This window comes from Neoarius graeffei, chromosome 8 (assembly GCF_027579695.1).
Source record: "Neoarius graeffei isolate fNeoGra1 chromosome 8, fNeoGra1.pri, whole genome shotgun sequence".
Lineage (NCBI taxonomy): Eukaryota > Metazoa > Chordata > Actinopteri > Siluriformes > Ariidae > Neoarius > Neoarius graeffei.
The window spans coordinates 35246534-35272498 of record NC_083576.1 but is presented as its reverse complement, the minus strand read 5'-3'; the positions used below and the strand labels follow the sequence as shown (position 1 = coordinate 35272498).

Sequence of the window (25965 nt, the reverse complement as noted above, 5' to 3'; positions counted from 1 at the left end):
TTTCTTCACAGCAAAATCTTCCAAATGCAAGCACCACACCTCAAATCAACTCCAGGCCTTTTATCTGCTTAATTGAGAATGACGTAATGAAGGAATTGCCCACACCTGCCCATGAAATAGCCTTTGAGTCAATTGTCCAATTACTTTTGGTCCCTTTAAAAACAGGGTGGCACATGTTAAGGAGCTGAAACTCCTAAACCCTTCATCCAATTTTAATGTGGATACCCTCAAATGAAAGTTGAAAGTCTGGACTTTATGTCCATGTCCATTATATAACTATAACTTTAATAGGTTTCAGTAAACAGGTAAAAAACCAAAATTTGTGTCAGTGTCCAAATATATATGGACCTAACTGTATAAATTCTGTCCATAAAAGTTATGAACAGAATCAGAATCATATGAACAAAAAGGGTAGCCCTGGCAGAGACTAACACTCACCAGCATTGAATTTGACTTATTGTCAGCAATGCAAACCATGCTCTTGTTCCAGTTATACAAGGCCCATAGAAGCGGCCTTGGTACCCCGTACTCCCATAGCACCCCTACAAGACACATCAAGCAGGGATGAGAATTTTCCACGGATCCGCGGAATTCCGAGTTTTTCCCGCTGAAAATGTCATTTTTGTGAAACGTGTAAATCCGTTGAGAAAAATTTTTTTGGGGGGGGTCGGCGCGAGGCGAGGCCAGGGTTCCCGCGGATCCTTAAAAAGTCTTAAATACAACTTTCGGTTTTCAAGGCCTAAAAACGTCTTAAATTGTTTGGAATGACTGGAATTTTTGAAAGGGGGGTATTAAATTTAATATTGGACCGAACGAGTGAAATGTCTCCATCCAGTTTGGGGTATTTTTTTAACTGTAATTTTAAAAGTGACCAGAGTACCTTTTGGGGGCAGCATTGGTTCTGTGCGTTCCGTAGATCAAGAGCTAACGTTAGGAGGCTACTGGAGGAAGTGTGGTGTGGTGGTTGTGAAGAGATGCGCAGGTAGCTTACGCGGGCGCTAGAAAGCGTTGATAATTATGGGAAGCTGTTTGTTTAATGACAAGTGGTTGGGGGATGACAAATACCCCCAAAATAAGGAGAAGAATCGTTTGCGATAAAAAGCGCTGGATCGCACAAATGTGTTTAAAGACGGTAACACAGCGCTGGGGACATGGCGGACTGGGAAACTGGCTTTTCATGGACACGAGGCGCGCACGCGCGTGTGTGTGTTAGAGGTCAAGCACTCCGGAGTGAAACGCAGGGGGGTTCGCACATGCTCACAAGAGTCAGGTGGAAAATGGGGCTTATAGGAAATAATAATAATGATTAGCATCATTTTTTTACATAATTAACATTTGTTTATTGTACCAAGTTTAATATAAATATATAAACAACCTTTATTTCAAAACTCAATTAAAAAGAACTCCAGAAAATACAATAATTCTAAATATAGTATAGTATAAATAATTTGTACAAAAAGTTTAGTTTTATTACTTATCGTCTACAACAGTGTTTTTAATATAATAAGAATAATATTAACAACCACTAATAATAATTAGTAGTAATGGTAATTATTATTGATTATTAATCATTACTACTTATGAATTAGTGATTAATAAGTACTAGGGATTATTAAATGTTATAAAAGTAAGTTTATAAACGTTTTAAACCACCATTGAATTTGAAAACATTCATATATATATGTGTGTGGGAAAGTTGGCAGACATTTCAGAGTTTTTTTTTTAAATGTCCCATTCTCATCCCTGATCAAGGAACATGATTGTATGCCTTTTCCAAGTCCACAAAACACCTGTAGATTGGTTGGGCAAACTCAGTACCCTTGTAGCACTGGCGGCTCGTTAATAGGGGCGATTTGGGCGACGCACTCCCAAACAGGGAGGGAGATTTTTTTTTTATCTACTCCTACTACCACGGCAACAGTAATGTCATTGTCCAATCAGGCTAAGGTCGCGCCTGGTGTAGCCACGTCCTTTTGGGGCGATTTCTGTCAGGTTCAGATTTGCCCCCAAATCTCCCATTGACACTAATGGTACGTACGTTTTTTTCGAAAATCCTGCTCCCAATGCATTTTCTATTAAGTTTTATGTGCTCGCACAAGCAGCGTGCTTATGTCATACGCCTGTTGCGCCGCGCAAGTGTTGCCAGATTGGTTTTAAGTGCATTTTGGTGGGTTTTGAACATAATTTTGGGCTGGAAAACGCAACTTGCGCGGGAAATGTGTGAACATTCTATGAAGATGGCGGCAAGTGTTGAGTGCAACAATACGATAGCGTCTCTGAAAGAAGTTCCCTTTAGTCGTCGTACCAATGAGGAGAAAACGGCAATCAAACAGCTAGGACCTCCTAGACCGAATTTAAACATCAAGCAAGTGTCTACGAAGGGAGAGAAGACCTACTCAGGAGGTTTTAACAAGAACTGGTACCACCGGAAAACTTGGCGAGCTGGCTGTGATGTAGTCAATGCTCTTTTTTGCTACCCTTGGATTCTCTTCCACCCTGGAAGTAGCACAGCAGACGGTACAGTGATATCTGATATTTGAATTTACTAGGCAAAAGTTGTTTTTGTGTGTGTGTTTTACCAATGGCAGTTTAACATTGCCATGCTTGGAATATTTCAGTAGCCTCAAGTTCTCTCTGACTTGGTGTAAATTAAGCATATTTTCAGTTTTTATATATTGTACAGTATATCTGTGTTCATTGGAGCCAGCAGCACCTTACCTTTTTTCCAACTTGTTAAGCCAAGTTGCACTGACTACAAAACCTTGTGTAACCTTGTGTGTATATAGCTAAATAACTAAAGCCTTTTGTGTTCATTGACATGCTTGTAATACTTTAAATTTCCTTTTAAGGCATGGCTTTCTGGAGGAATTCTTGGGGAAAAAACTGCAGAATTTATTTAGAATTATTTGTTGTTAAAATGGTGCAATTCCATATTAAAAAAACACATAATTAAGCTGCACATGTTTGTTTGATGGTTATGCTTTTCTTCATCTTTTTCAAAACTTAAACACTTGTTTTGGATTTATATCCTGCCACTTTAATTGCATTCTTTAGAATTGAAGAAATTAGAATATGTTTATAATTAAGAATTTGTGTCTACTTATTATAGAATACTGGAATAATATGAGAAAATAAATGAGTAATGTAATATTAATTGATTGTGATGCCAAATGTTTTGCTTTGAAGGCTTCACAATGAATCTTCCTTAGTTTTAGCCTGGCAAGCCAGACTAAATGTGAATATTTGCCACTCGTAGGCAAAAATATTTTTGGCCGCTAGGCGGGTGGGTCTAGTTTACTAGGCTACCTTAGTTTGCCACCTTTAACTTTGTTTAGTGTTGCCACCTAGTGGAGAGAAGAGATATTGTCTATATTGATATCTGAATTTACCAGGCAAAAACAAGTTCAGCCAATTCATTTGCTACCTAGGTCAATTTACTTCAGTCCTGTGGACATTTACGGTCCGTCGACATAACGGGGGAAAATTGCCCCCCCTGAAAAAAATTCAGGAGCCGCCACTGCCTTGTAGGCTTGTGAGTGTAAAAAGTTTGTCCAATATACCATGACCAGCATGAAAACCGCATTGTTTTCAATGTTTTCTGCATTAAATCCAATGCTTTATGGATGGACTCCTCTCCACCCTGGCATAGACCTTCCCAGGGATACTGAGGAGTATGATCCCCCTAAGGTTGGAACACACCCTTTGGTGTCCCTTCTTACAAAGTGGGACCACCAGTCTGCCAAGCTAGATGCAGTGAGTGCTTTTACATGCACATAGAGAAAATCGAATTTCTGCCGTTGCTCGACTGAAATCGAAGTTCTAAATGGCATGGAAACACCTTAGCTCGGCTGAAATTGAACCAAACTTGATTTCTTGTAATCGAGCTACACGACCTAGATTATGCGATTTTTGCCGAGCTACTTAGTGCATGTATACCCTATCGAGCTACGTAGTCGAGCTACTTACTTCAGCACTGCCCCTTCCGGAAGTGACGAGTGATGAGACCACAAGCGGGAAACACAACAGCTTCGGTCGAAAAAAAAAAAAAAACAGCCTCAGTCGGCATGACACTTCACCTTAGCCGCCACTTTATTAGGAACACTTGTGTCTGGGCATGTACGCACCCATTTCCAATTAGTTGGTAAGTTATTAGCATGTTAGCAGGCTAACAGTTAATATGTTCACCATTACAGATCAACTTCAACTTAGTGGCCATTTTATTAGGAACACTTCTGTTCGTACATACAAACTATAAACACTCTTCTTGTGAACACGTAACTGATGACTTTGTTTATACTCTCGAATAGCTCTTCTTCATGATGACAACCGGAAGTGTACCAACACGATGGGGCGCGTAGCGCCACCTGTGGCTCGGGTGCACAATGTACCTCACACAATAGCTCGATTTCCTTGTGTGCATGTAGGATTGGACTTCTCTGGCACCCCTGCTGGGACCCTTTGCTCGATTACCGACAGCAGCTCGATTTGGATGTGCATGTAAACCTACTGACTGTTCCTGACCTCCATACAATGTTGAAAAATTGTGTCAACCAAAACAGCCCTACAACATCCAGAGCCTGAAGGAATTCAGGGTGGAGCTCATCCACTCCTGGGGCCCTGCCACTGAAGAGTTTAACCATCTCAATGACCTCAGCTTTAGCGATGGAAGAATCCCTCTCTGAGTCCTCATACTCTGCTTCCTCCTTAACCTTAGATCTTAAACCCCTTTGAAAGTTTTATGGTTGTGCTGAAGAAGACAGAGTGGCTTGAATCTCCCATCATCAATGCAAGATCTTGGCAAAACATTAATACAATTCTGGGCAGAAATAAATGTTGTGATGTTGCAGAAAGTTGCCACAGTGAATGTGTGCTTTAATCAAAGCTTAAGGTGGTCGAACGAAATGTTAGTGTGTGATTATTATTATTTTTTGACCAGACAGTGTATGTGATTGTTTTAATGACATTTTGTTCTACCTCTTTGTTGAGTCTGCGAAGCTCTGTGTTCTTGTTAAGGAGTTGAAGTTTCTCCTGGTCTCCAGATGTGATGGACATACTTTCTGTGATTAATGTAAACTGTTCCTCTCCAGAGATGTGTCCCTGTGTTTGGGCCAAATCCTCCACTTGTCTACAAACAAACATATCAACCCTAAGCATCATCAACCCTTCATACCACAGCAATGTTGAATTCTTGATTATGAATGGTCAGAAGCTGCTCAATGCGCTCCATCTAACACATTTAACACATTGCTTCTAGAGTAAAAACTTGGACAGCAACATGTATAGCAGACACTCCATATATACATGTTTAATAGTTGATAGTTTTTTTTTTCAAAAACATAATTATTTAACATTTTTGGGAAAATCTTGGAGTCTCCAGTGTAGGTACTTTGTAACAATCAACAGTAATGCTGTAACATTAAGTTTTTGGGTTTTTTGACAGAGGAAATTCTACAGGTTAGAGGCCTCTGCAGTTCCTCCATTACAGTATATTTTTTTGTCTGATTATCTTCAGCTGAGAGAATGTTTATAGCTGCCATAATGTAAATGATGACAGGAAGTAACTTGTTCCAAGGATATTTACCAACTGTAAAATGCATTCTAAAATACATTCAGAGATATACTTGTCAGGATAAACAGACGAGGACCCAAGAGCGCAAGTTAAATGTTGAGTTTTATTGATAGCAAGGGAAAGGGAGTTGGGAGGATGTGCATGTGTGAAGTTCAGTGGCCAGAGGGGCAGGGATGGCTGGTGGGAGCATGGTGGTGATGTCTGCTGACTCCCATCCAAGTACTAACCAGGCTCAACCCTGCTTAGCTTCTGAGATCAGACGGGATCAGGCGTTGTCAGAGTAATGTGGCTGTAAGCTGACAGCACTTGGGTTTCAGGCAGTCTCCCAGCAAGCAGTCCCTCAGCAGACAGACAGGACAGCACAACAGGCAGGAGTTAGGGAACAGGCTGGAACACAGAGTCACAGATCAGGTAGCAAGATTAGGGACAGAAATGCAGGGTCAGGTTACCAGGACAGAAGAGTTGACGGAGTCGATGCCTTGAAGACGATCTGACACTGAAGCTTGGGAGGACTGCAGTTTAAATACCCACAGAGGAAGAGCAGGTGATAGGCAACAGCCAATGACAGCTACTGAAAGTTAATAAGAGGAGGAGTATGCGGGCGTGGCAGGTAATACTGAGTGGAGAGGAGTGGAATTGTTACCTGAAGAGAGGAAAACCACAGGTAGGACCATGACAGAACCCCCCCCCCCCCCCAAGGGACGGCTCCAGAAGTCCCTAGGCGCAGACCCACCAAGACGGGCGGGAGGAGGGGGAATACCGGTGGAGGGTCAGAATTCCTCTGATCGGTCAGTGTCCATAGCCTCCACACCATCTTCACTGTCGGAAGACTCGGACGCTGGAGCAGGGGTGGCGGCAGGGTCCGGAAGTGGCTCCGTATGGTGAGAACCCCTACGTCGACCCCGTCGGATGGAGGGCTGGTCAGGGTGTAGGCGATGGAAGTCGGCGATGAGGGCCGGATCCAAAATCCTTCCAGCGGGGACCCATGCCCTCTCCTCAGCACCATAGCCCTCCCAGTCCACTAGATATTGAAGGCCCCCGCGGACCCGGCGGGAGTCCATCAGGCGGCACACGGTGAAAACAGTCTGACCCTGGAAGATGCGGGGGGGCGGGGGATTACTAGTGGCGGGCGTAGGCGAGAGCAGACAGGCAGGTGGCTTCTCCCTCCTGGCTGGCAAACAGAGGTGGTTGATAGCCATACACATGCTGGAAGGGGGAGAGTCCAATGGCAGAGCTGGTGAGGGAGTTGTGGGCATATTCCACCCAGAGCAGATGTTGAGCCCAGGCGTGGGGGTTGCGTGAAGCCACACACCTAAGTGCCTTCTCCAGTTCCTGATTCATGCGCTCTGTTTGGCCATTTGACTGTGGGTGAAACCCGGACGACAGACTGGCAGTGGCCCCGAGGAGGTGGCAGAATTCCCTCCAGAAACTGGCGGAGAACTGTGGTCCTCGGTCAGAAACGATATCCTGGGCAGGCCGTGGACCCGAAAGACGTGTTCTAAGACGACCTGGGCAGTCTCCTTTGCAGTTGGCAGTTTTGGGAGAGGCACAAAGTGGGTCATCTTACTGAAGCGGTCCACAATAGTGAGGATGACCGTATTACCTTCCGATGGAGGAAGACCAGTAACAAAGTCCAGGGAGACATGGGACCAGGGACGCATGGGTACTGGCAGGGGCTAGAGTAACCCGGCTGGGGGCTGACTGGGGGACTTGTGCTGGTTGCAAGTGGGGCAGGCTCTCACAAAGTCCTGGATGTCCTTCCTCAACGACGGCCACCAGAATCGCTGAGACAGCAGATGGAGAGAGCGTGTGACCCCGGGGTGACAGGCCAGGTGGGAGTCATGTCCCCATTGAATCACCTGAGACCTCAGGTCGGCTGGGACATAGAGACGGTTGGAGGGGCAAGCGCTGGGGCCTGGCTGGTCCCTGATGGCCTCTCGAACCTACTCGTCGATGTCCCAGGTCAGGGCAGCAACAACACAGGGGCTTGGGAGGATGGGTGTTAATTCCTCCTTGGATGCCTCATCCCTCTGAAACATCCGGGAGAGTGCATCGGGCTTGATGTTGTGGGAGCCAGGACAGTAGGAAAGGACAAAGTTGAATTGGGTGAAGAATAGTGGCCACCGGCGCTGGCGGGAGTTTAGCCTCCTGGCTGTCTGGATATATTCCAGGTTTTTGTGGTCTGTCCAGACCACAAACGGAACCTTGGACCCCTCCAACCAGTGGCGCCACTCCTCGAGGGCGAGCTTGACCGCCAGTAGCTCGCGATTGCCGATGTCGTAGTTGCTTTCTGCTGGGGACAGTCTTCGGGAGTAGAAGGCACAGGGGTGCATTTTTCCATCCTCTGCTGCTCGCTGGGAAAGCACTGCCCCGACTCCCACATCTGAAGCATCTACCTCCACCACAAACTGCCACTCGGCGTCAGGCATCCAAAGGATGGGAGCTGAAGTGAAATGGGCCTTGAGGGTTTCGAAGGCTTTGTCAGCTGCTGCAGTCCATTGGAAGGGCTGTTTGATGCTGGTCAGTGCGGTGAGTGGGGCTGCCACAGTGCTGTAGCCCCGGATGAACCTCCTATAGAAGTTGGCGAACCCCAGGAACTGCTGCAGTTTCTTACGGCTCTCTGGAACCGGCCACGACGTCACTGCCGACACCTTCGCAGGGTCCATTTGAATGCTGCCCTCGGTCACCACATATCCCAGGAATGAGACAGACTGAGCGTGGAACTCGCACTTCTCTGCTTTCACAAACAACGAATTTTCAAGCAGGCGGCGCAGGACCAACTGGACGCGGTGGGTGTGTTCAGACAGGGTTTTTGAGAAGATCAAAATATCGTCCAAGTAAACGAAAATGAACTTATTGAGTGTGTCTCTAAGGATGTCGTTTACCAGTGCCTGGAACACTGCTGGGGCATTGGTGAGACCGAATGGCATGACCAGATATTCATAATGTCCCATCGGGGTGTTGAACGCAGTCTTCCACTCGTCGCTTTCTCTCACTCGCACCAGATGGTAAGCATTCCGGAGATCTAGCTTGGTGAACACTGTGGCCCCTTGCAGCAGTTCAAAGGCGGAGGAGAGTAGTGGCAGAGGGTAGCGGTTCTTAACCGTAATGTCGTTCAAGCCCCGGTAATCTATGCATGGGTGAAGAGAACCATCCTTCTTTCCCACAAAGAAAAATCCAGCTCCGGCAGGAGAGGACGATGGATGGATTAGGCCAGCGGCCAGAGAGTCGTTTATGTAGTCCTCCATGGCCTTTCTTTCCGGGGTTGACAGGGAGTAGAGATGGCCCTTAGGGGGTGCGGTGCCTGGCAGGAGGTCGATGGCACAGTCGTATGGTCGGTGTGGGGGCAACGATGTGGCCTTGGACTTGTTGAACACCTCCCTCAGGTGGTGATAGCAGATAGGAACCTTGGATATGTCGGGGGTGGAGCTGGTGGTCTCCTGGTTGGCTGGCAGGACGGCTCCCTTCAAGCAGGTCTGATGGCAGCCCCTTCCCCACTCTCGTATGGTGCCAGTCTCCCAGTCAAGTTGGGGGTTGTGTAGACAGAGCCACGGGTACCCTAGGATGAGTGGTTGGCCGGGTGAATGTAGGAGGTGGAACTGGATGGACTCCTGGTGGTTTCCTGACAGCAGCATGGTCACGGGGGTTGTGATGTGTGTAACTGTGCCGAGACGATATCCACCCAGCGCTCGTACAGGAACGGGTGGAGTGAGGTGGTGGCGACCCACACCCAGCTGCCGTGCGAACTCTGTATCCATGATGTTGGCTTTGGCTCCAGAGTCCACCAGGGCAGTCAAGGCACAAGTGGTGTCGGGAAGCTGAAGGCGGAGCTGAAGCAGGGGTTTACGGATGGAGGTTAGGCAGCGGTGTCATTCCTCAGGGGAGAGGGAGGCATGGACGATCTCCGTGGGCTCAGACTGATTATGTCGTCTTTGGGGCGTGACAGGCGGGAACTTGGCGGTGGAAGACTCCCCCCGAGTGCAGGTGGCAGGTTGACTAGGATGCCCCTTCTCTCGTCTACGGATCTGGATACGATGATCAATGCGCACGGCAAGGGCAATGGCCTCATCGAGTGTCAGGGGTTGCTCATGGGAAATGAGCTCGTCCTTGACGTAGTCCGCCAAACTGTGGAGGAAGGCGTCCACTAGCACCGTCATGTTCCATGAACTGCGCCTCGCCAGGGTACGAAAGTCGATGGAGTAGTCCGCCACTGTCCGGTTGCCCTGACAGATACTCATCAGTGCTCGTGACGCCTCTGTTTTTGACGAGCCCAGGTCAAACACCTTTAACATCTCCTCGGCGAAGGCACAGGCTGGGGTCTACCGGTCGAATTCTGCTGTCCCCCACAGCCGAGCCCGGACGGTCAGGTGAGTGATGACGTACCCCACATTGGCTCCCTCCGTCGAGAAGGTCCTGGGCTGCAGAGAGAACTGGATACGGCAGCTGGTCAGGAATGGCTGGACCTGGTTTGGGTCACCATTGAAACGTTCCGGATTACCGATCTTCGGTTCCAGGTCACCGGGAGCCAGAGCAGGAGGAACATGAGCAGATGGTGTGGTGAGGTTGGTGAGTACTTGCAGGACCTGGGTAAGCTGCTGCTGGTTGAACTGCTGTCATTGTTGATGGTCAAGCTGGAGCAGAGATGCAATGTCGCCGGACATCCGGTTTATGTCTCCCTCTGTACGTTCCAGTCGCTGCAGGGCAGTCATTTCAGGCTCAATCACCATGATGCTGGTCGGGGAGGGTGCTGGGTCCATGATGGTCAGATCGTTCTGTCAGGATAAACAGATGAGGACCCAAGAGCGCAAGTTAAATGTTGAGTTTTATTGATAGCAGGGGAAAGGGAGTTGGGAGGATGTGCCTGTGTGAAGTTCAGTGGCCAGAGGACTGAGAGGCAGGGATGGCTGGTGGGAGCATGGTGGTGATGTCTGCTGACTCCCATCCAAGTACTAACCAGGCTCAACCCTGCTTAGCTTCTGAGATCAGACGGGATCAGGCGTTGTCAGAGTAATGTGGCTGTAAGCTGACAGCACTTGGGTTTCAGGCAGTCTCCCAGCAAGCAGTCCCTCAGCAGACAGACAGGACAGCACAACAGGCAGGAGTTAGGGAACAGGTTGGAACACAGAGTCACAGATCAGGTAGCAAGATTAGGGACAGACATGCAGGGTCAGGTTACCAGGACTGAAGAGTTGACGGAATTGATGCCTTGAAGACGATCTGACACTGAAGCTTGGGAGGACTGCAGTTTAAATACCCACAGAGGAGGAGCAGGTGATAGGCAACAGCCAATGACAGCTCCTGAAAGTTAATAAGAGGAGGAGTATGCGGGTGTGGCAGGTAATACTGAGTGGAGAGGAGTGGAATTGTTACCTGAAGAGAGGAAAACCACAGGTAGGACCATGACAATACTGCAAAAAATATTTCAGGAAATACATAATTGCAAAATACGCAGAGATTACACCTTAGTTTATGCTGTCATTGGAAAACAATCAACTGTTCATGCTGCTTCCATGAGGGAGATGCTACAGGAGCATTGCAGCCAAAACAACTAGGCTGAAAGACAGTTTTCCCCCCATGCCATCAGGCTAATGAACAAAACCCAGCCACTGCCTATACCCACAGTCCTGTAGAGTTTGCACTGAACTACCTATTTATTTGCACTGACACTTTACACACTTTGCTGCACCTTTTTTCTATTTACTGTATGTCCTTGTTTTTAATTACTTGATATCTCTTTAATTTCTTCATTTTAATTACTTTATTATTTAGCTTTAATTACTTTCTTTTTTAATGTATTTATTAATATATATATTTATTATTGTTTGAAAATAATAGCAATAAACTGTGGATGGAAAGTATTTGATGGTAAGAACGTATTGTTTTTATTTTTCAAGAATTATTATTATACCATTTTCCATAAATTGCTACTGTCATTTTGCTGATTTGTTTACATTCTCAGCGGAAATTATTTTGTCGGACATTTTGTATAAAGTTTTTATTGTTCGAATTTGCAAAAAATAAAATTAAAAATGGTCTGTTTCTCAAAATACAGTGAATGTGGATAGAATAAAACAATTATTTCACTCACTCATATCGTACATGGCTTAAATGCCAACTTGGCGCTATGTGCCTTGTCAGCTATCAGCTCATGAACGACTCAATTTCGTGGAATAACTGTTAAATATGTAAGGAAGAGCACTGCCAACTTGGCATTGTGGATAACAGTTGAAATAATCCTGACTGCATGACTGCAACAGTGAAATGAGCAGGCACTGGGAAAACATTTGCTGAATTAATTAGCTTAATATTTGTTAATTCTTTCATGTGAACATTTGCTCATTTAATTAAAAAAACATACTTGGAATAAAAAATATTATTGTTCAAAAATGTAAAATAGTTTCAATTATTAATTCCTACATTATACAGTGGTGCTTGAAAGTTTGTGAACCCTTTAGAATTTCCTATATTTCTGCATAAATATGACCTAAAACATCATCAGATTTTCACACAAGTCCTAAAAGTAGATAAAAAGAACCCAATTAAACATTTAAATGAGACAAAAATATTATACTTGGTCATTTATTTATTGAGGAAAATTATCCAATATTACATATTTGTGAGTGGCAAAAGTATGTGAACTTTTGCTTTCAGGATCTGGTGTGACCCCCTTGTGCAGCAATAACTGCAAATAAATGTTTCTGGTAACTGTTGATCAGTCCTGCACACCAGTTTGGAGGAATTTTAGCCTATTCCTTCTTACAGAACAGCTTCAACTCTGGGATGTTGGTGGGTTTCCTCACATGAACTGCTCACTTCAGGTCCTTCCACAATATTTCGATTGGATTAGGGTCAGGACTTTGACTTGGTCATTCCAAAACATTAACCTTATTCTTCTTTAACCATTCTTTGGTAGAACGACTTGTGTGCTTAGGGTCGTTGTCTTGCTGCATGACCCACCTTCTCTTGAGATTCAGTTCATGGACAGATGACCTGACATTTTCCTTTAGAATTTGCTGGTGTAATTCAGAATTCATTGTTCCATCAATGATGGCAAGCCGTCCTGGCCCAGATGCAGCAAAACAGGCTCAAACTATGATACTACCACCACCATGTTTCACAGATGGGATAAGGTTCTTATGCTGGAATGCAGTGTTTTCCTTTCTCCAAACATACCGCTTCTCATTTAAAACAAAAAGTTCAATTTTAGTCTCATCTATCCACAAAACTTTTTTTTCCAATAGCTTTCTGGCTTGTCCACGTGATCTTTAGCAAACTGCAGATGAGCAGCAATGTTCTTTTTGAAGAACAGTGGCTTTCTCCTTGCAACCTTCCCATGCACACCATTGTTGTTCAGTGTTCTCCTGATGGTGGACTCATGAACATTAACATTAGCCAATGTGAGAGAGGCCTTCAGTTGCTTAGAAGTTACACTGGGTTCCTTTGTGACCTCGCCAACTACTACACGCCTTGCTTTTGGAGTAATCTTTGTTGGTCAACCACTCCTGGGGAGGGTAATAATGGTCTTGAATTTCCTCCATTTGTACACAGTCTATCTGACTGTGGATTGGTGGAGTCCAAACTCTTTAGAGATGGTTTTGTAACTTTTACCAGCCTGATGAGCATCAACAAGACTTTTTCTGAGGTCCCCAGAAATCTCCTTTGTTTCTGCCATGATACACTTCCACAAACGTGTTGTGAAGATCAGACTTTGATAGATCCCTGTTCTTTAAATAAAACAGGGTGCCCACTCACACCTGATTGTCATCCCATTGATTGAAAACACCTGACTCTAATTTCACCTTCAAATTAACTGCCAACACTAGAGGTTCACATACTTTTGCCACTCATAGATATGTAATATTGGATCATTTTCCTCAATAAATAAATGACCAAGTATAATATTTTTCTCTCATTTGTTTAATTGTGTTCTATTTATCTACTTTTAGGAATTGTGTGAAAATCTGATGATGTTTTAGGTCATATTTATGCAGAAATATAGAAAATTCTAAAGGGTTCACAAACTTTTATACACCACTGTATATGTAATGCTTAATGATGATATATTAACATATTTTGATGCTTTATATTATTCCCTGCCCAAACAAAGTTTGGCGGGGGATATAGAAATGGATTCTGTCCGTCCGGCTGTCCGGCCGTCCAGTCACGTTTTTGTTTCCGGGCCATATCTTTAAATATACAGAAGATATCTTCAGAAAACTTTGTATAGTACATATCAAGCAACATGTGAACTGGTGCCTTTTGCTATTTTGGATTTTTGAAAAAATGTTTTTTTTTTTATTTTTACCTTAAAAAAATAGATTTTGACTTAGTTTCTAAGAGCAATGCTTGTTTCCGGAGCATATATTCAAAACTATTCATGATACAGATTTGAAACTTGGTATACATGCTAACAAGGTGATGTACCTTTTCATACTAAGAAATTCAAGAAATTTTAATTTTTCATGTTTCCATGGAAAGAATTTCAGACTTAGTCTCTCAGGTTAGTCTTAGGGGTAGGTTTTGTTTCCAGAGCAGAACTTGAAAACTATGAGTGGTATGGTCTTGAAAGTTGGTATATGTATTGATTAATGTACAGTATATGTGCCTTTTGATACTAAGAAATGTGAGAAATTTTAATTTTTAGCTCACCTGGACCAAAGGTCCGGTAGGCTTATGCCATGGGCTGCTGCGGTCAGTGTAAAGAGGTAGAGTTGGTTTCCTGTTGCAGAACTTGAAAAATGTGATAAATAATATCTTGAAACTTGGTATATAGCTGGTATATAGGGTGGGGGATATAGATGACTCTGTCTTCTTGTTACAACTGAAAAAGGAAATGGCCTGATATTTGGAGATCCTTGAATTTTAACTTTTTTAACTTTTAAGTTGAATAATGACATACTGTTGAGCTTCATAACTTACAGTGGTGCTTGAAAGTTTGTGAACCCTTCAGAATTTTCTATATTTCTGCATAAATATGACCTAAAACATCAGATTTTCACACAAGTCCTAAAAGTAGATAAAGAGAACCCAGTTAAACAAATGAGAGAAAAATATTATACTTGGTCATTTATTTATTGAGGAAAATGATCCAATATTACATATCTGTGAGTGGGAAAAGTATGTGAACCTCTAGGATTAGCAGTTAATTTGAAGGTGAAATTAGAGTCAGGTATTTTCAATCAATGGGATGACAATCAGGTGTGAGTGGGCACCCTGTTTTATTTAAAGAACAGGGATCTATCAAAGTCTGATCTTCACAACACAAGTTTGTGGAAGTGTATCATGGCACGAACAAAGGAGATTTCTGAGGACCTCAGAAAAAGTGTTGTTGATGCTCATCAGGCTGGAAAAGGTTACAAAACCATCTCTAAAGAGTTTGGACTCCACCAATCCACAGTCAGACAGACTGTGTACAAATGGAGGAAAATCAAGACCATCATTATCCTCCCCAGGAGTGGTCGACCAACAAAGATCACTCCAAGAGCAAGGCGTGTAATAATGGACAAGGTCACAAAGGACCCCAGGGTAACTTCTAAGCAACTGAAGGCCTCTCTCACATTGGCTAATATTAATGTTCATGAGTCCACCATCAGAAGAACACTGAACAACAGTGGTGTGCATGGCAGGGTTGCAAGGAGAAAGCCACTGCTCTCCAAAAAGAACATTGCTGCTCATCTGCAGTTTGCTAAAGATCATGTGGACAAGCCAGAAGGCTATTGGAAAAATGTTTTGTGGATGGATGAGACCAAAATAGAACTTTTTGGTTTAAATGAGAAGCGTTGTTTGGAGCAAGAACAACACTGCATTCCAGCATAAGAACCTTATCCCATCTGTGAAACATGGTGGTGGTAGTATCATGGTTTGGGCCTGTTTTGCTGCATCTGGGCCAGGATGGCTTGCCATCATTGATGGAACAATGAATTCTGAATTATACCAGCAAATTCTAAAGGAAAATGTCAGGACATCTGTCCATGAACTGAATCTCAAGAGAAGGTGGGTCATGCAGCAAGACAACGACCCTAAGCACACAAGTCGTTCTACCAAAGAATGGTTAAAGAAGAATAAGGTTAATGTTTTGGAATGGCCAAGTCAAAGCCCTGACCTTAATCCAATCGAAATGTTGTGGAAGGACCTGAAGCGAGCAGTTCATGTGAGGAAACCCACCAACATCCCAGAGTTGAAGCTGTTCTGTATGGATGAATGGGCTAAAATTCCTTCAAGCCGGTGTGCAGGACTGATCAACAGTTACCGGAAACGTTTAGTTGCAGTTATTGCTGCACAAGGGGGGGTGGTCACACCAGATACTGAAAGCAAAGGTTCACATACTTTTGCCACTCACAGATATGTAATATTGGATCATTTTCCTCAATAAATAAATGACCAAGTATAATAGTTTTGCCTCATTTGTTTAACTGGGTTCTCTTTATCTACTTTTAGGACTTGTGTGAAAATCTGATGATGTTTTAGGTCATATTTATGCAGAAATATAGAAAATTCTAAAGGGTTCACAAACTTTCAAGCACCACTGTATGATTAAATTCCAAATTGATGTTGATTTATGTCATTTCCCATTTAGTAAACAGCAATATTTTCAGATTTACCCTCTGAGGTGAATGGCACTTTTACTTTGAACACCAACATTGAACTGTATCATACCAGGTTGTGCAGAAATCTGTCTTGCAGAAAGTTAAAGAACATTGAACATAAAGAGGTGGGAACACAACACATGTAAGAAAACTTATCCTCCATGAGTACCGTACTTCAGCCATTGCACATATTACATTTTTCCAGAAGGTTTTGCGTCTATCAGAAGAGATCAGCAACTCCAGCGCTACCAGAATAAAACATAGTATATATGTGCCATAAATTCTGACTTATAAAATTTTCACTGTAATAAATTCTTCATGAATTTCTGACATTCTACTATTAGTGATAATATCGAAATAATGTGCTTTTCAGCAAAGTCCCTTGCAGTACATATGCGTAATAGTCATACCAGGCAATGTGAGTTAAAGTTCAAAATGAAAGATTTCATTAGTCTGTGCTAATGTAGAGGCATACAAGTTACAGTAATGTGTAATATTTTGCTATACAAAGACACCTAACTCCCACAACACACAAGGTTAACTGTTATTTCAGAGGGGATTTCAGATTTAGGTGGGTGCTGGAACCCACGGTCATAGATCAATGGGGACTAAAAGGAAGGACCAGTCTTCTCCTGTCAATAGTTTCCTCCTCTTATATTTCTTTTTCCCCCTCACCTTTCCAAGCTAAATTGCACATGGAGGCAGAAAAATGATAAATAAGATAAGGAATGATAAATATTTTATTTGAGTCACACAATGCTTTATCCAAATTAGTAAAATATTTAGGCTGAAGTTTTATATATATACACGAGGGCAAGTCAAAAAGTTCTAAAACAGATCTTATAATTTCAAAAGGAATTTAAAAGAATTCAAAAAAGGAATACAAAGAAGGAATTCTCCAATGGAAACATCGCTTGCACAAGTGTTTAGATTTAAATGGAGGATATGTAGAAAAATAGCTTTGTTATTTTCATAAATAAAGTTTTTTTTCCTTTGTCTTAGAACTTCTTGACTTGCCCTCTGTGGCAGCGGGGGCGTGGTCAAGCGTCAGTCTGTGAATGGAGGGTGGAGTTAGGGAAGGTACAGTAAGTGGCAGAATCACTACACCTGATGGGAATTAACCTGTGTTTGTGTGCAGAGCCGGCCCGTGGCATAGGCAATATAGGCAAATGCTAAGGGCGCTGCGTCCATCCAGGGGCGCAGAAACGGGGGGGGGGGGGGGGGGGGGGGGGGGAGAAAAATTATGACTTCCACTATTCTGAAAATGAGTCAGCATTATAATGTCTTAGTCTAATTTAATTGTACAGCAAAGCATGTAGACAGGGTGCGATTTGTCAAAAAAAGCCGGGTGGGGTGTGGTGGTGGTTGTTAATCATGAAACAATAAGTGCTCAAGTGCGCATCCGCGGCTATTCTCTGTTTTGGCCATGTAATAGCCTAAGTGTTGTTGGCTAAAGAGTGTTTTTGCATAACGTAGATAACTGACATAGATCTGTTGCTTGTTTTGAATATGGCTGCACTTGGAGCAGTCTGTCGGTGTCGTTGAGCAGTCTGGGCTGAAGTAAAGGTCTTTTATGCACCGAACACGTTTCGCAGTGAGATATTCCAATGGTGCCTGGCATGTTTTTTTTTTTAATAAAACAAAGTTGCTTTGTTGATCTGTGTTCTCATTAAAATGACAGTTTAGCAGCTCATTCAAGCAACCATGTTGCGAAGAGCTTCCTGGAGGAAAATATAATAAACGCGTTGAAAACAAGAAACAATCTCAGTGCGTCAAGACTGCAGGGAAACGAAACAAGCACTCAGATGTGTTCTCTTTACCAGCGCCGGCGATTGCCTAGAGCGCAAAGTGTGCCCAGGGGCGCCAAGGGCGACCAAAACCCCACCAAAAAGGAGGGATGGAGTTATTGAATGGAGATGTTACCAAGTGCATCAGTGGTGTACAGTGTTTTCAACCACTGTGCTGCCGAACTCTAGTACCGCGGAACACTAGTGTGCCGTGAGAGATCACCAAGTGTACCGTGGAAAATTATAGAATGACTGACTGTATATTGTAAATATTGGCAACAGCGTTTTAGTTTCAGTCAACATTTTCTATTGGTGATGTGCCTTGAGATTTTTTCATTGAAAAAAGTGCGCCCTGGCTCATGAAAGGTTGAAAACCTTTTTTACAACACCTCTGATGCGGCTGGGGATGTAGAAATACGCGCTCCTTACCTCTGCTGTTACACTACCTGTGACAGTAGCTTCTGCTGAAAGAAGCTTTTCAAAATTAAAACTGCTGAAGACATACTTAAGGTCAACAATGAGTCAAGAACGTCTGAATGGGCTTGCTCTGATGAGCATCAACCAAGAGATCTCAAGAGAAATATCATTTGATGATATTATCAAGGAATTTGCCATTAGGAAGACCAGACGAGTCCCATTGTAATGTTACTTCAGTAACAAAGTACCCATAATAGCACTTTTGTTTGAAAATACAGCCCATTGATGTCCTAACAGGGTGCTTAAGTTTGCACAATTTAGAATTGTAGAATTTTTTATTCATTTAATTTGTTAATTCTTCAGAGATGACAACTTTTAATAGCAAAAAAGAAACTAAAAATTATTTCTTGTTTATTGTCCATGCACTACACTTTGAACAGGGTGCGGAAGAGTTTTTGGCCATTATATGGAGATATGTATTGAATTTGTGTGGTCATTTTACTTTGTGACACTTTATGTGAATAATGATAACAATAATAACAATAATGAAAAAGATAAAAATGACTTCTTGTTTATTGTCCATGCACCGTACATTGTTTAATAGTAATAGAATAGAGTGATTAGATTAAAGTGTTATTTAGATGTTATTAGAGGGTTTTTTTTCTGGGGGGGGCGCCAAAACTCAATCTCGCCTAGGGCAGCCAAAGACCTAGAGCCGGCCCTGTTTGTGTGTCTTCCCCAGTGACCGTGCCCTATAAAGAGGAGAAGGAGAGCAGAGGAAGGGAGCTCTCCCCAACCTGGATGCTTGCGTGCGTGCGTGTGTGTATGCATGTGAGAAAGTGAGTATAAAAGCTGAAAAGCTAAAATAAAAAAGAGTTTTTGAGAACTCAGTTCTGGCCTGCCGTGCTTCTGTGCTCCACCCACCTAGAAATCTTGCTACAGTGGTGCTGAAACCCGGGGCTCGGAGTACGGAAGAGAACAGCCCCATGGAGTCCTCCCCCTTCAAGGACCTGGTCCATGCCCTCGTCATGGCCCAACAGAGCCAGCACCAGGTGCTGGTCGCCCTCCGGAAGGAGCAAGAACAACAGTTCGAAGCCCTGGTGCTGGCGCAGCAGGAAGATAGCCAGGCGTTCCGGCACCTGCTCACGTTGGCGGGGTCCGCCATCACCACCACCAGCGTGGACCCTCCCCACCTCACCCTAACGAAGATGGGTCCGCAGGACGACCCCGAAGCCTTCCTTGCTCTTTTTGAGCAGGCAGCAGAGGCGTGGGGTTGGCCGGTGGGGCAGCGTGCAGCACGCCTCCTCCCCCTGCTAACAGGTGAGGCACAGCTGGCCACACTACAGCTTCCCGCCAACAGCTGGCTGGTCTACGCTGACTTCCGCAGGGCTGTCCTCCAACATGTGGGGCACACACCGGAACAGCAGCGGCAGCGCTTCCACACGCTGCATTTGGAGGAGGTTGGCCGGCCGTTTCTCGTTTGGCCAGCAGCTCCGGGACGCCTGTCGGCGGTGGCTGAGGGCCGACAACCATGATGCTGAGGGAATCATTGACCTGGTGGCACTGGAACAATTTGTCGCCTGACTTCCAGAAGGAACCGCGGAGTGGATCCAGTGCCATCGCCCGGCGTCGCTGGACCGGGCCATCGAGCTGGCGGAGGACCATATGGCGGCTGTTCCGACGGCAGGACGGCGTGTCCCCTCTTCTTCCCTCTCTTCTCTCTCTTCCTCTCCCTCTGTTCCTAGTCCTTGCCCCATTCCCCCACCGCGGAGGCGGGGCCTGGCTCCACCCCAGCCGGCCTGCCGCACCCGTGGTGCCCTACTGTTTCCTACTTCCGTATCTGTGTCTTCCCCCCCTCAGGTAAGTGAACTCCAGAACACTCAGAGGGAGAGCCTGGGCCAGTATGCTGGCGCTGCGGGGAGCCGGGGCACCTCCAGCATCAGTGCTCGGCAATGGAGGTGGGCACAGTGGTCCGGATCCCCGATGCGCCAGAGACCGCCCTCGATCGGGCTGGAGCATATCGCATACCAGTGAGTATCCAAGGGGATACGTATCAGGCTTTGGTGGACTCTGGCTGTAATCAGACCTCAACCCACCAAAGCCTGGTGCAAGAAGAGGCATTGGGGAGAGCACAATTGGTGAAGGTGTTGTGTGTGCACGGGGATGTTCACAACTACCCATTAGTGCTGGTCCACATTCTATTTCGAGGGGAGAAATTTAGAGTAAAGGCGGTGGTTAATCCTCGCCTTACCCACTCGATAATTTTGGGGACTGATTGGCCGGGATTTGAGGAATTAATGACCCATTTAGTGAAGAGTGGGGCCTGCCATAGTTTAGTGGGGGGAGATCCCGGTGTGGCATTGGCGGGAGCAGCTGTCACAGAGCCATCTACGTCATCACCGCATCAGAGTGAGGAGCAGCCTGCTCCTCCTCCCTCTCTCGGGGAATCCCTCGTGGATTTCCCATTAGAGCAGTCACAGGACTGGACTCTGCGGCATGCGTTTGACCAAGTGAGAGTAATCGATGGTCAAACACTCCAGCCAAATGCCACACCATCCTTCCCCTATTTCTCCATTATGAATACTAGGTTATACCGAGTGACGCAGGACACTCAGACTAAAGAACCGATACCTCAGCTTTTAATCCCAAAGAGCTGCCGGGAACTTGTATTCCAGGCAGCTCACTTTAATTCCATGGCCGGACACTTGGGGCAGGATAAGATACTAGCCTGAATAATGGCCCAGTTCTATTGGCCAGGGATTTGCGGCGATGTCCATAGGTGGTGTACGGTGTGCCGCAAATGCCAGTTAGTAAATCCCGTGGCCATTCCAAAAGTGCCTTTGCGCGCTCTGCCATTAATCAAGACCCCATTCGAAAGAATTGGGATGGATCTCGTCCGGCCATTAGATCGGTCAACATGAGGATATCGCTTTATTTTAGTTCTGGTGGACTATGCAATGCGATATCCGGAAGCAGTGCCTCTTCGCAATATCTCAGCATGCAGTATTGCAGAAGCACTCTTCTGCATCATCTCCCGAGTCGGAATCCCCAAAGAGATTCTGACTGATCAAGGCACTATGTTTATGTCACGCACACTGTGCGAACTGTATGGGTTACTGGGAATTAAGCCTATTCGCACCAGCATTTATCACCCACAAACGGATGGCTTAGTTGAATGGTTCAATCGCACCCTCAAAAACATAATTAAAAAATTCATAAGTGAGGACACATGCAACTGGGATAAATGGCTCGAGCCCCTGTTATTCGCAGTGCAAGAGGTCCCACAAGTCTCCACGGGGTTCTCCCCGTTCGAATTATTATACGGGCGTAAGCCGCGTGGCATTCTAGATGTGCTGCGTGAAAATTGGGAGGAGGGACCTTCAACAAGTAAAAATGAAATTCAGTACGTTATCGACCTGTGCGCCAAACTCCACACCCTCATGCACTTAAACCAGGAGAATTTGCGGCAGACCCAAGAATGTCAAGTCCGTCTGTACGACAGGGGCACACGCCTTAGGGAGTTCACACCGGGAGATAAAGTACTCGTGCTGTTGCCCACGTCGAGCTCCAACTTAATCGCCAGCTGGCAAGGACCCTTTGAGGTCACACGGCAAGTCGGGGACATCGACTATGAGGTGAGGCGAACGGACAGGGGCGGGGCATTACAGATTTACCACCTCAATCTGTTAAAACTCTGGAGTGAGGAGGTCCCCATGGAGTTGGTGTCGGTGGTTCCAGAGAAGGCGGAGCTGGGGCCGGGGGTTCAAAAGGGAAAATTGACCTTGCCCACTGCTCTGGTCCCCTGTGGAGATGACCTCTCCCCGACCCAACTCGCGGAGGTCGCCCAGTTGCAACCAGAATTTTCTGATGTGTTCTCACCCCTGCCCAGCCGCACCCACCTCACAGAACACCACATTGAGATGCCCCCAGGGGTAGTAGTGCACAGCCGCCCTTACCGACTGCCCAAACACACAAAAAAAGGTGGTTCGGGAAGAACTTGAGGCCATGCTCGAAATGGGCATCATCGAGGAGTCCCACAGTGACTGGAGCAACCCGGTGGTCTTGGTGCCCAAGGCCGACAGGTCGGTCCAGTTCTGTGTGGACTATAGAAAAGTCAACGCGGTGTCTAAATTCGATGCATACCCAATGCCTCGTATTGACGAGTTGCTTGATCAACTAGGCATGGCTTGTTTTTATTCGACAATGGATTTGACAAAGGGATATTGGCAGATCCCCAAGACAGCAGTAATTGTGGCCTGCCCGAGGCCCAAGACCAAAAAGGGGGTGAGACAGTTCCTGGGGCTGGCTGGCTACTATCGTAGGTTTATACCTAATTATTCAGACGTCACCAGCCCGCTGACTGATCTCATTAAAAAGGGGGCACCAGATCCGGTCCAGTGGACGGAACAATGCCAGCGGGCTTTCTTGGATGTAAAGGCTGTACTGTGTGGGAGGCCACTATTACACTCCCCTGACTTTGCTCTCCCCTTTGTTTTGCAGACGGACATGTCGGACAGGGGGCTGGGGGCTGTTCTGTCCCAGGAGGTGGAGGGGGAGGACCGTCCAGTGCTGTACATCAGCCGGAAGCTGTCAGTGTGCGAGGGCCACTACAGCACAATAGGAAAGGATTGCCTCGCCATCAAGTGGGCAGTCCTCGCCCTCCACTACTACCTGCTGGGGCGCCCTTTCACCCTCTGTTCGGACCACGCGCCCCTGCAGTGGCTCCACCGCATGAAGGATGCCAACATGTGGATCACCCGTTGGTATCTGGCACTCCAGCCATTTAAGTTCAAGGTGGTCCACAGGCCGGGGGCACAGATGGTTGTGGCGGACTTCCTCTCCCGTCAAGGGTGGGGGGAGTCGGCTTCAGGCCGGACGGCTCCCCGGCCTGAGTCGGGTGGTGGAGGTATGTGGCAGCGGGGGCGTGGGCAAGCGTCAGTCTGTGAATGGAGGGCGGAGTTAGGGAAGGTAAGTGGCAGAATCACTACACCTGATGGGAATTAACCTGTGTTTGTGTGTCTTCCCCAGTGACCGTGCCCTATAAAGAGGAGAGGGAGAGCAGAGGAAGGGAGCTCTCCCCAACCTGGACGCTTGTGTGCGTGCGTGTGTGTATGTATGTGAGAGAGTGAGTATAAAAGCTGAAAAGCTGAAATAAAAGAGTTTTTGAGAACTCAGTTCTGGCCTGCCGTGTTTCTGTGCTCCACCCACCTAGAAATCTTGCTACACCCTCATTTTATATATATGATCTTTCATAAGTTGTGGCTGAATTCTGATGGCATAAGATTGGATTTTGGCCAAAATTGCATTTTTTTTTTGTAAAAACTTTGACTTGTCAACTTTAATAAACTATAAGCACATTTCTGCCAAATGGTGTGGAAATGTTTTTATTTACTTTCTAATTTTGCCCTGGCTATATTTCTGCAAGCTTCATGTTTTGGAATGGAGCTAATTTAACATACATGGTAATAAAACAAACAGTCTCATGCCAGTGTCACATTATCAGTGAGGAAATGCCTAATTTCCTTATCTTGAAATTACACTTACCATGTCATAAGTGTAATAATTTAAAACTACTTTTGCAAAGAAAGTTAAATCATAATAAATATAGATGGGAAAATACAATTATCCTTAAGTTCGACTGATTCTTCATAATCATTTAAAGGCTGGAAATTGATTCCTCTGAATATGAAATATTATTATGGAATTTAAAACAAACAAACCAACAAACAAACAAACAAAACTTATTGCAAAGCAAAATCTCGACTTACCCTGAACAGAGTGATGTTCTTTCTTCCTTGGTCTCTTTTGGGAGAGAAAGCGGTTTTGAAGAGTCCTCCTCTGACAGTGATGATAATGAGTTTCCATCCATTTGGTACAACTTTTATTCTTATACTTAAAACCTATACACACAGAAACGATCAAACAGATTTTATTTTATTTTTTTCTGAAACCACTTTCCACTTTAGCAGGAAGTCTAAATATAAAGCCCCAACACTTCAATGCAAAACATTACAAAAAGGAAGTACAACTACTAAATGTGGTGTTTAACAGTGTACTAGACCTTGATAAAAAGCTTGATGAGAAAAGAAAATGTCCTAGCAATGATTTTATTTCTGTAGACTGATCACTAATATGCGGTGATGATTTAACAACCTGCAGTTATATGACACTGTTTTGTTGATATGGTTATTAAAGTGAGATGAGAATAAGGAAGTGTGACGCCATGCACTGGGGGAATTTCCTCACAAGCATGTGCTTTCAGAGGACTTTCTGTCTACAAACCCTAACCGTATAATAAAACCACAGACTTCTCACTCTTTCTACAGTACTTGGTACGTATATGTCACTGTTTAACCCTGAAGTACATGGAAAATGCGATCATGTGAAACTTTTAGATATAATCTTTGACCCATTCAGAGCAGAAGGTAGTGGATAGAGTAAAGAAATCAGGAGTAAGAGGATAATATTTTGGTGTTGGGTCCTTTTAAATCTGGTTTTGTGACAAGTACAGTATAGCTGTGAAGCAGCTTGTAACTGTAGCAATAATGAATCCTAATTACAGTAGCTGAGATGCAGTGATTAAATGGACAGTGGAATTTTTCAGGGTTGATGAAAAAGTAATCTCAGATTATGCCAGTTTTGTCATTACATAAGTGTATTAGTAAATTTTGCATTGATATCGTACATAGCATTGACTTTTTATCACCATGCCATCTGTAGCTACTTCTACATTTTAGTAAGAATTTTCTGAATAAACTGATATGTAAAGAATGAAACGAGTGATAGACTCGTTTCATTCTTTCTCAGACTTGGTTATTTTCCAATAATAGCATATCCTGAAATATTTTATTCCTCTTATAGAACAGAAATGTTCCAATTATAATGATGAGTTTATTTATTTGTGTGACATCATACGTCTTTTTATAGTACTGTTTAACATTGTGGAACATCCATGAAACAATTTTGCTCCTGTTATCCCTTATAACAACAGCCATTCCCACACTAGCCTCTCTTTTTTGCTCTCTGTTGAAGTTAATAAGACAAAGAAAATGTAGTTTGTCATGTTAAAAGTCATACAAAGTGTCCATCTGTGATGTCATCTCATACTATATCATCTTAATGCTAGCAGGCCGGGGTGGTTTGTATTATTGGATTAGAAGGGCTAAGCTCCCCCTGTCTTTTTGAAATTAAAATAATTCAGGGGCGTAGTTAGGATTTTTCAAAGGGGGGGGGGGGTCACACACTGACTGGCAGCCTGAGTACATTATGTAACAAAAAATAATTACCATTTCTAGTTTTAGGTAGCGTAGAGACCGGCTCTTCCATTATTGCTGTTTCTTCCATGTTTTCTTGATGTTGTGTTCTAGAAACGGCATACTAAAACTTATCTTTGAAGCCACAAAATGCAACTTTGATGGAAAAAAATATATAAAAATTGCTTACCTCTCTTCACATCGAAAGAAGGAGGAAAGTTTCACTTGTTTTGACATGGCAAATTATTAACACAAGGAAATACTCGTAATTCACAACTAAAAAGACTGCAGCTACACTGGCAGCTTGACCACGCTTTCTAGTGCGATTGTGTTGCGCTTGCACAGAACTGTCA

General features: G+C 44.6%; 1 protein-coding gene across 3 annotated transcripts in view; it reads right to left on the bottom strand.

Annotated features, from left to right (window-relative positions):
* Positions 1 to 24532, bottom strand: part of si:ch211-153b23.7 (TNFAIP3-interacting protein 1) — a 52928-nt gene extending 28396 nt beyond the window's left edge. For 2 of the 3 annotated variants that reach the window (XM_060926889.1, XM_060926892.1), the window contains exons 1-3: positions 24421 to 24532; positions 24128 to 24259; positions 4975 to 5125 (exon numbers count right to left, since the gene is read on the bottom strand). In XM_060926889.1, coding sequence (XP_060782872.1) covers positions 4975 to 5125; positions 24128 to 24228 — 252 coding nt within the window. In that variant the 5' untranslated portion in view covers positions 24229 to 24259; positions 24421 to 24532. Of the gene's footprint in view, positions 1 to 4974; positions 5126 to 24127 lie in introns of all 3 variants that reach the window. The other variant, XM_060926891.1, reaches the window with a different exon arrangement.
* Between the last annotated feature and the right edge of the window lie 1433 nt (positions 24533 to 25965).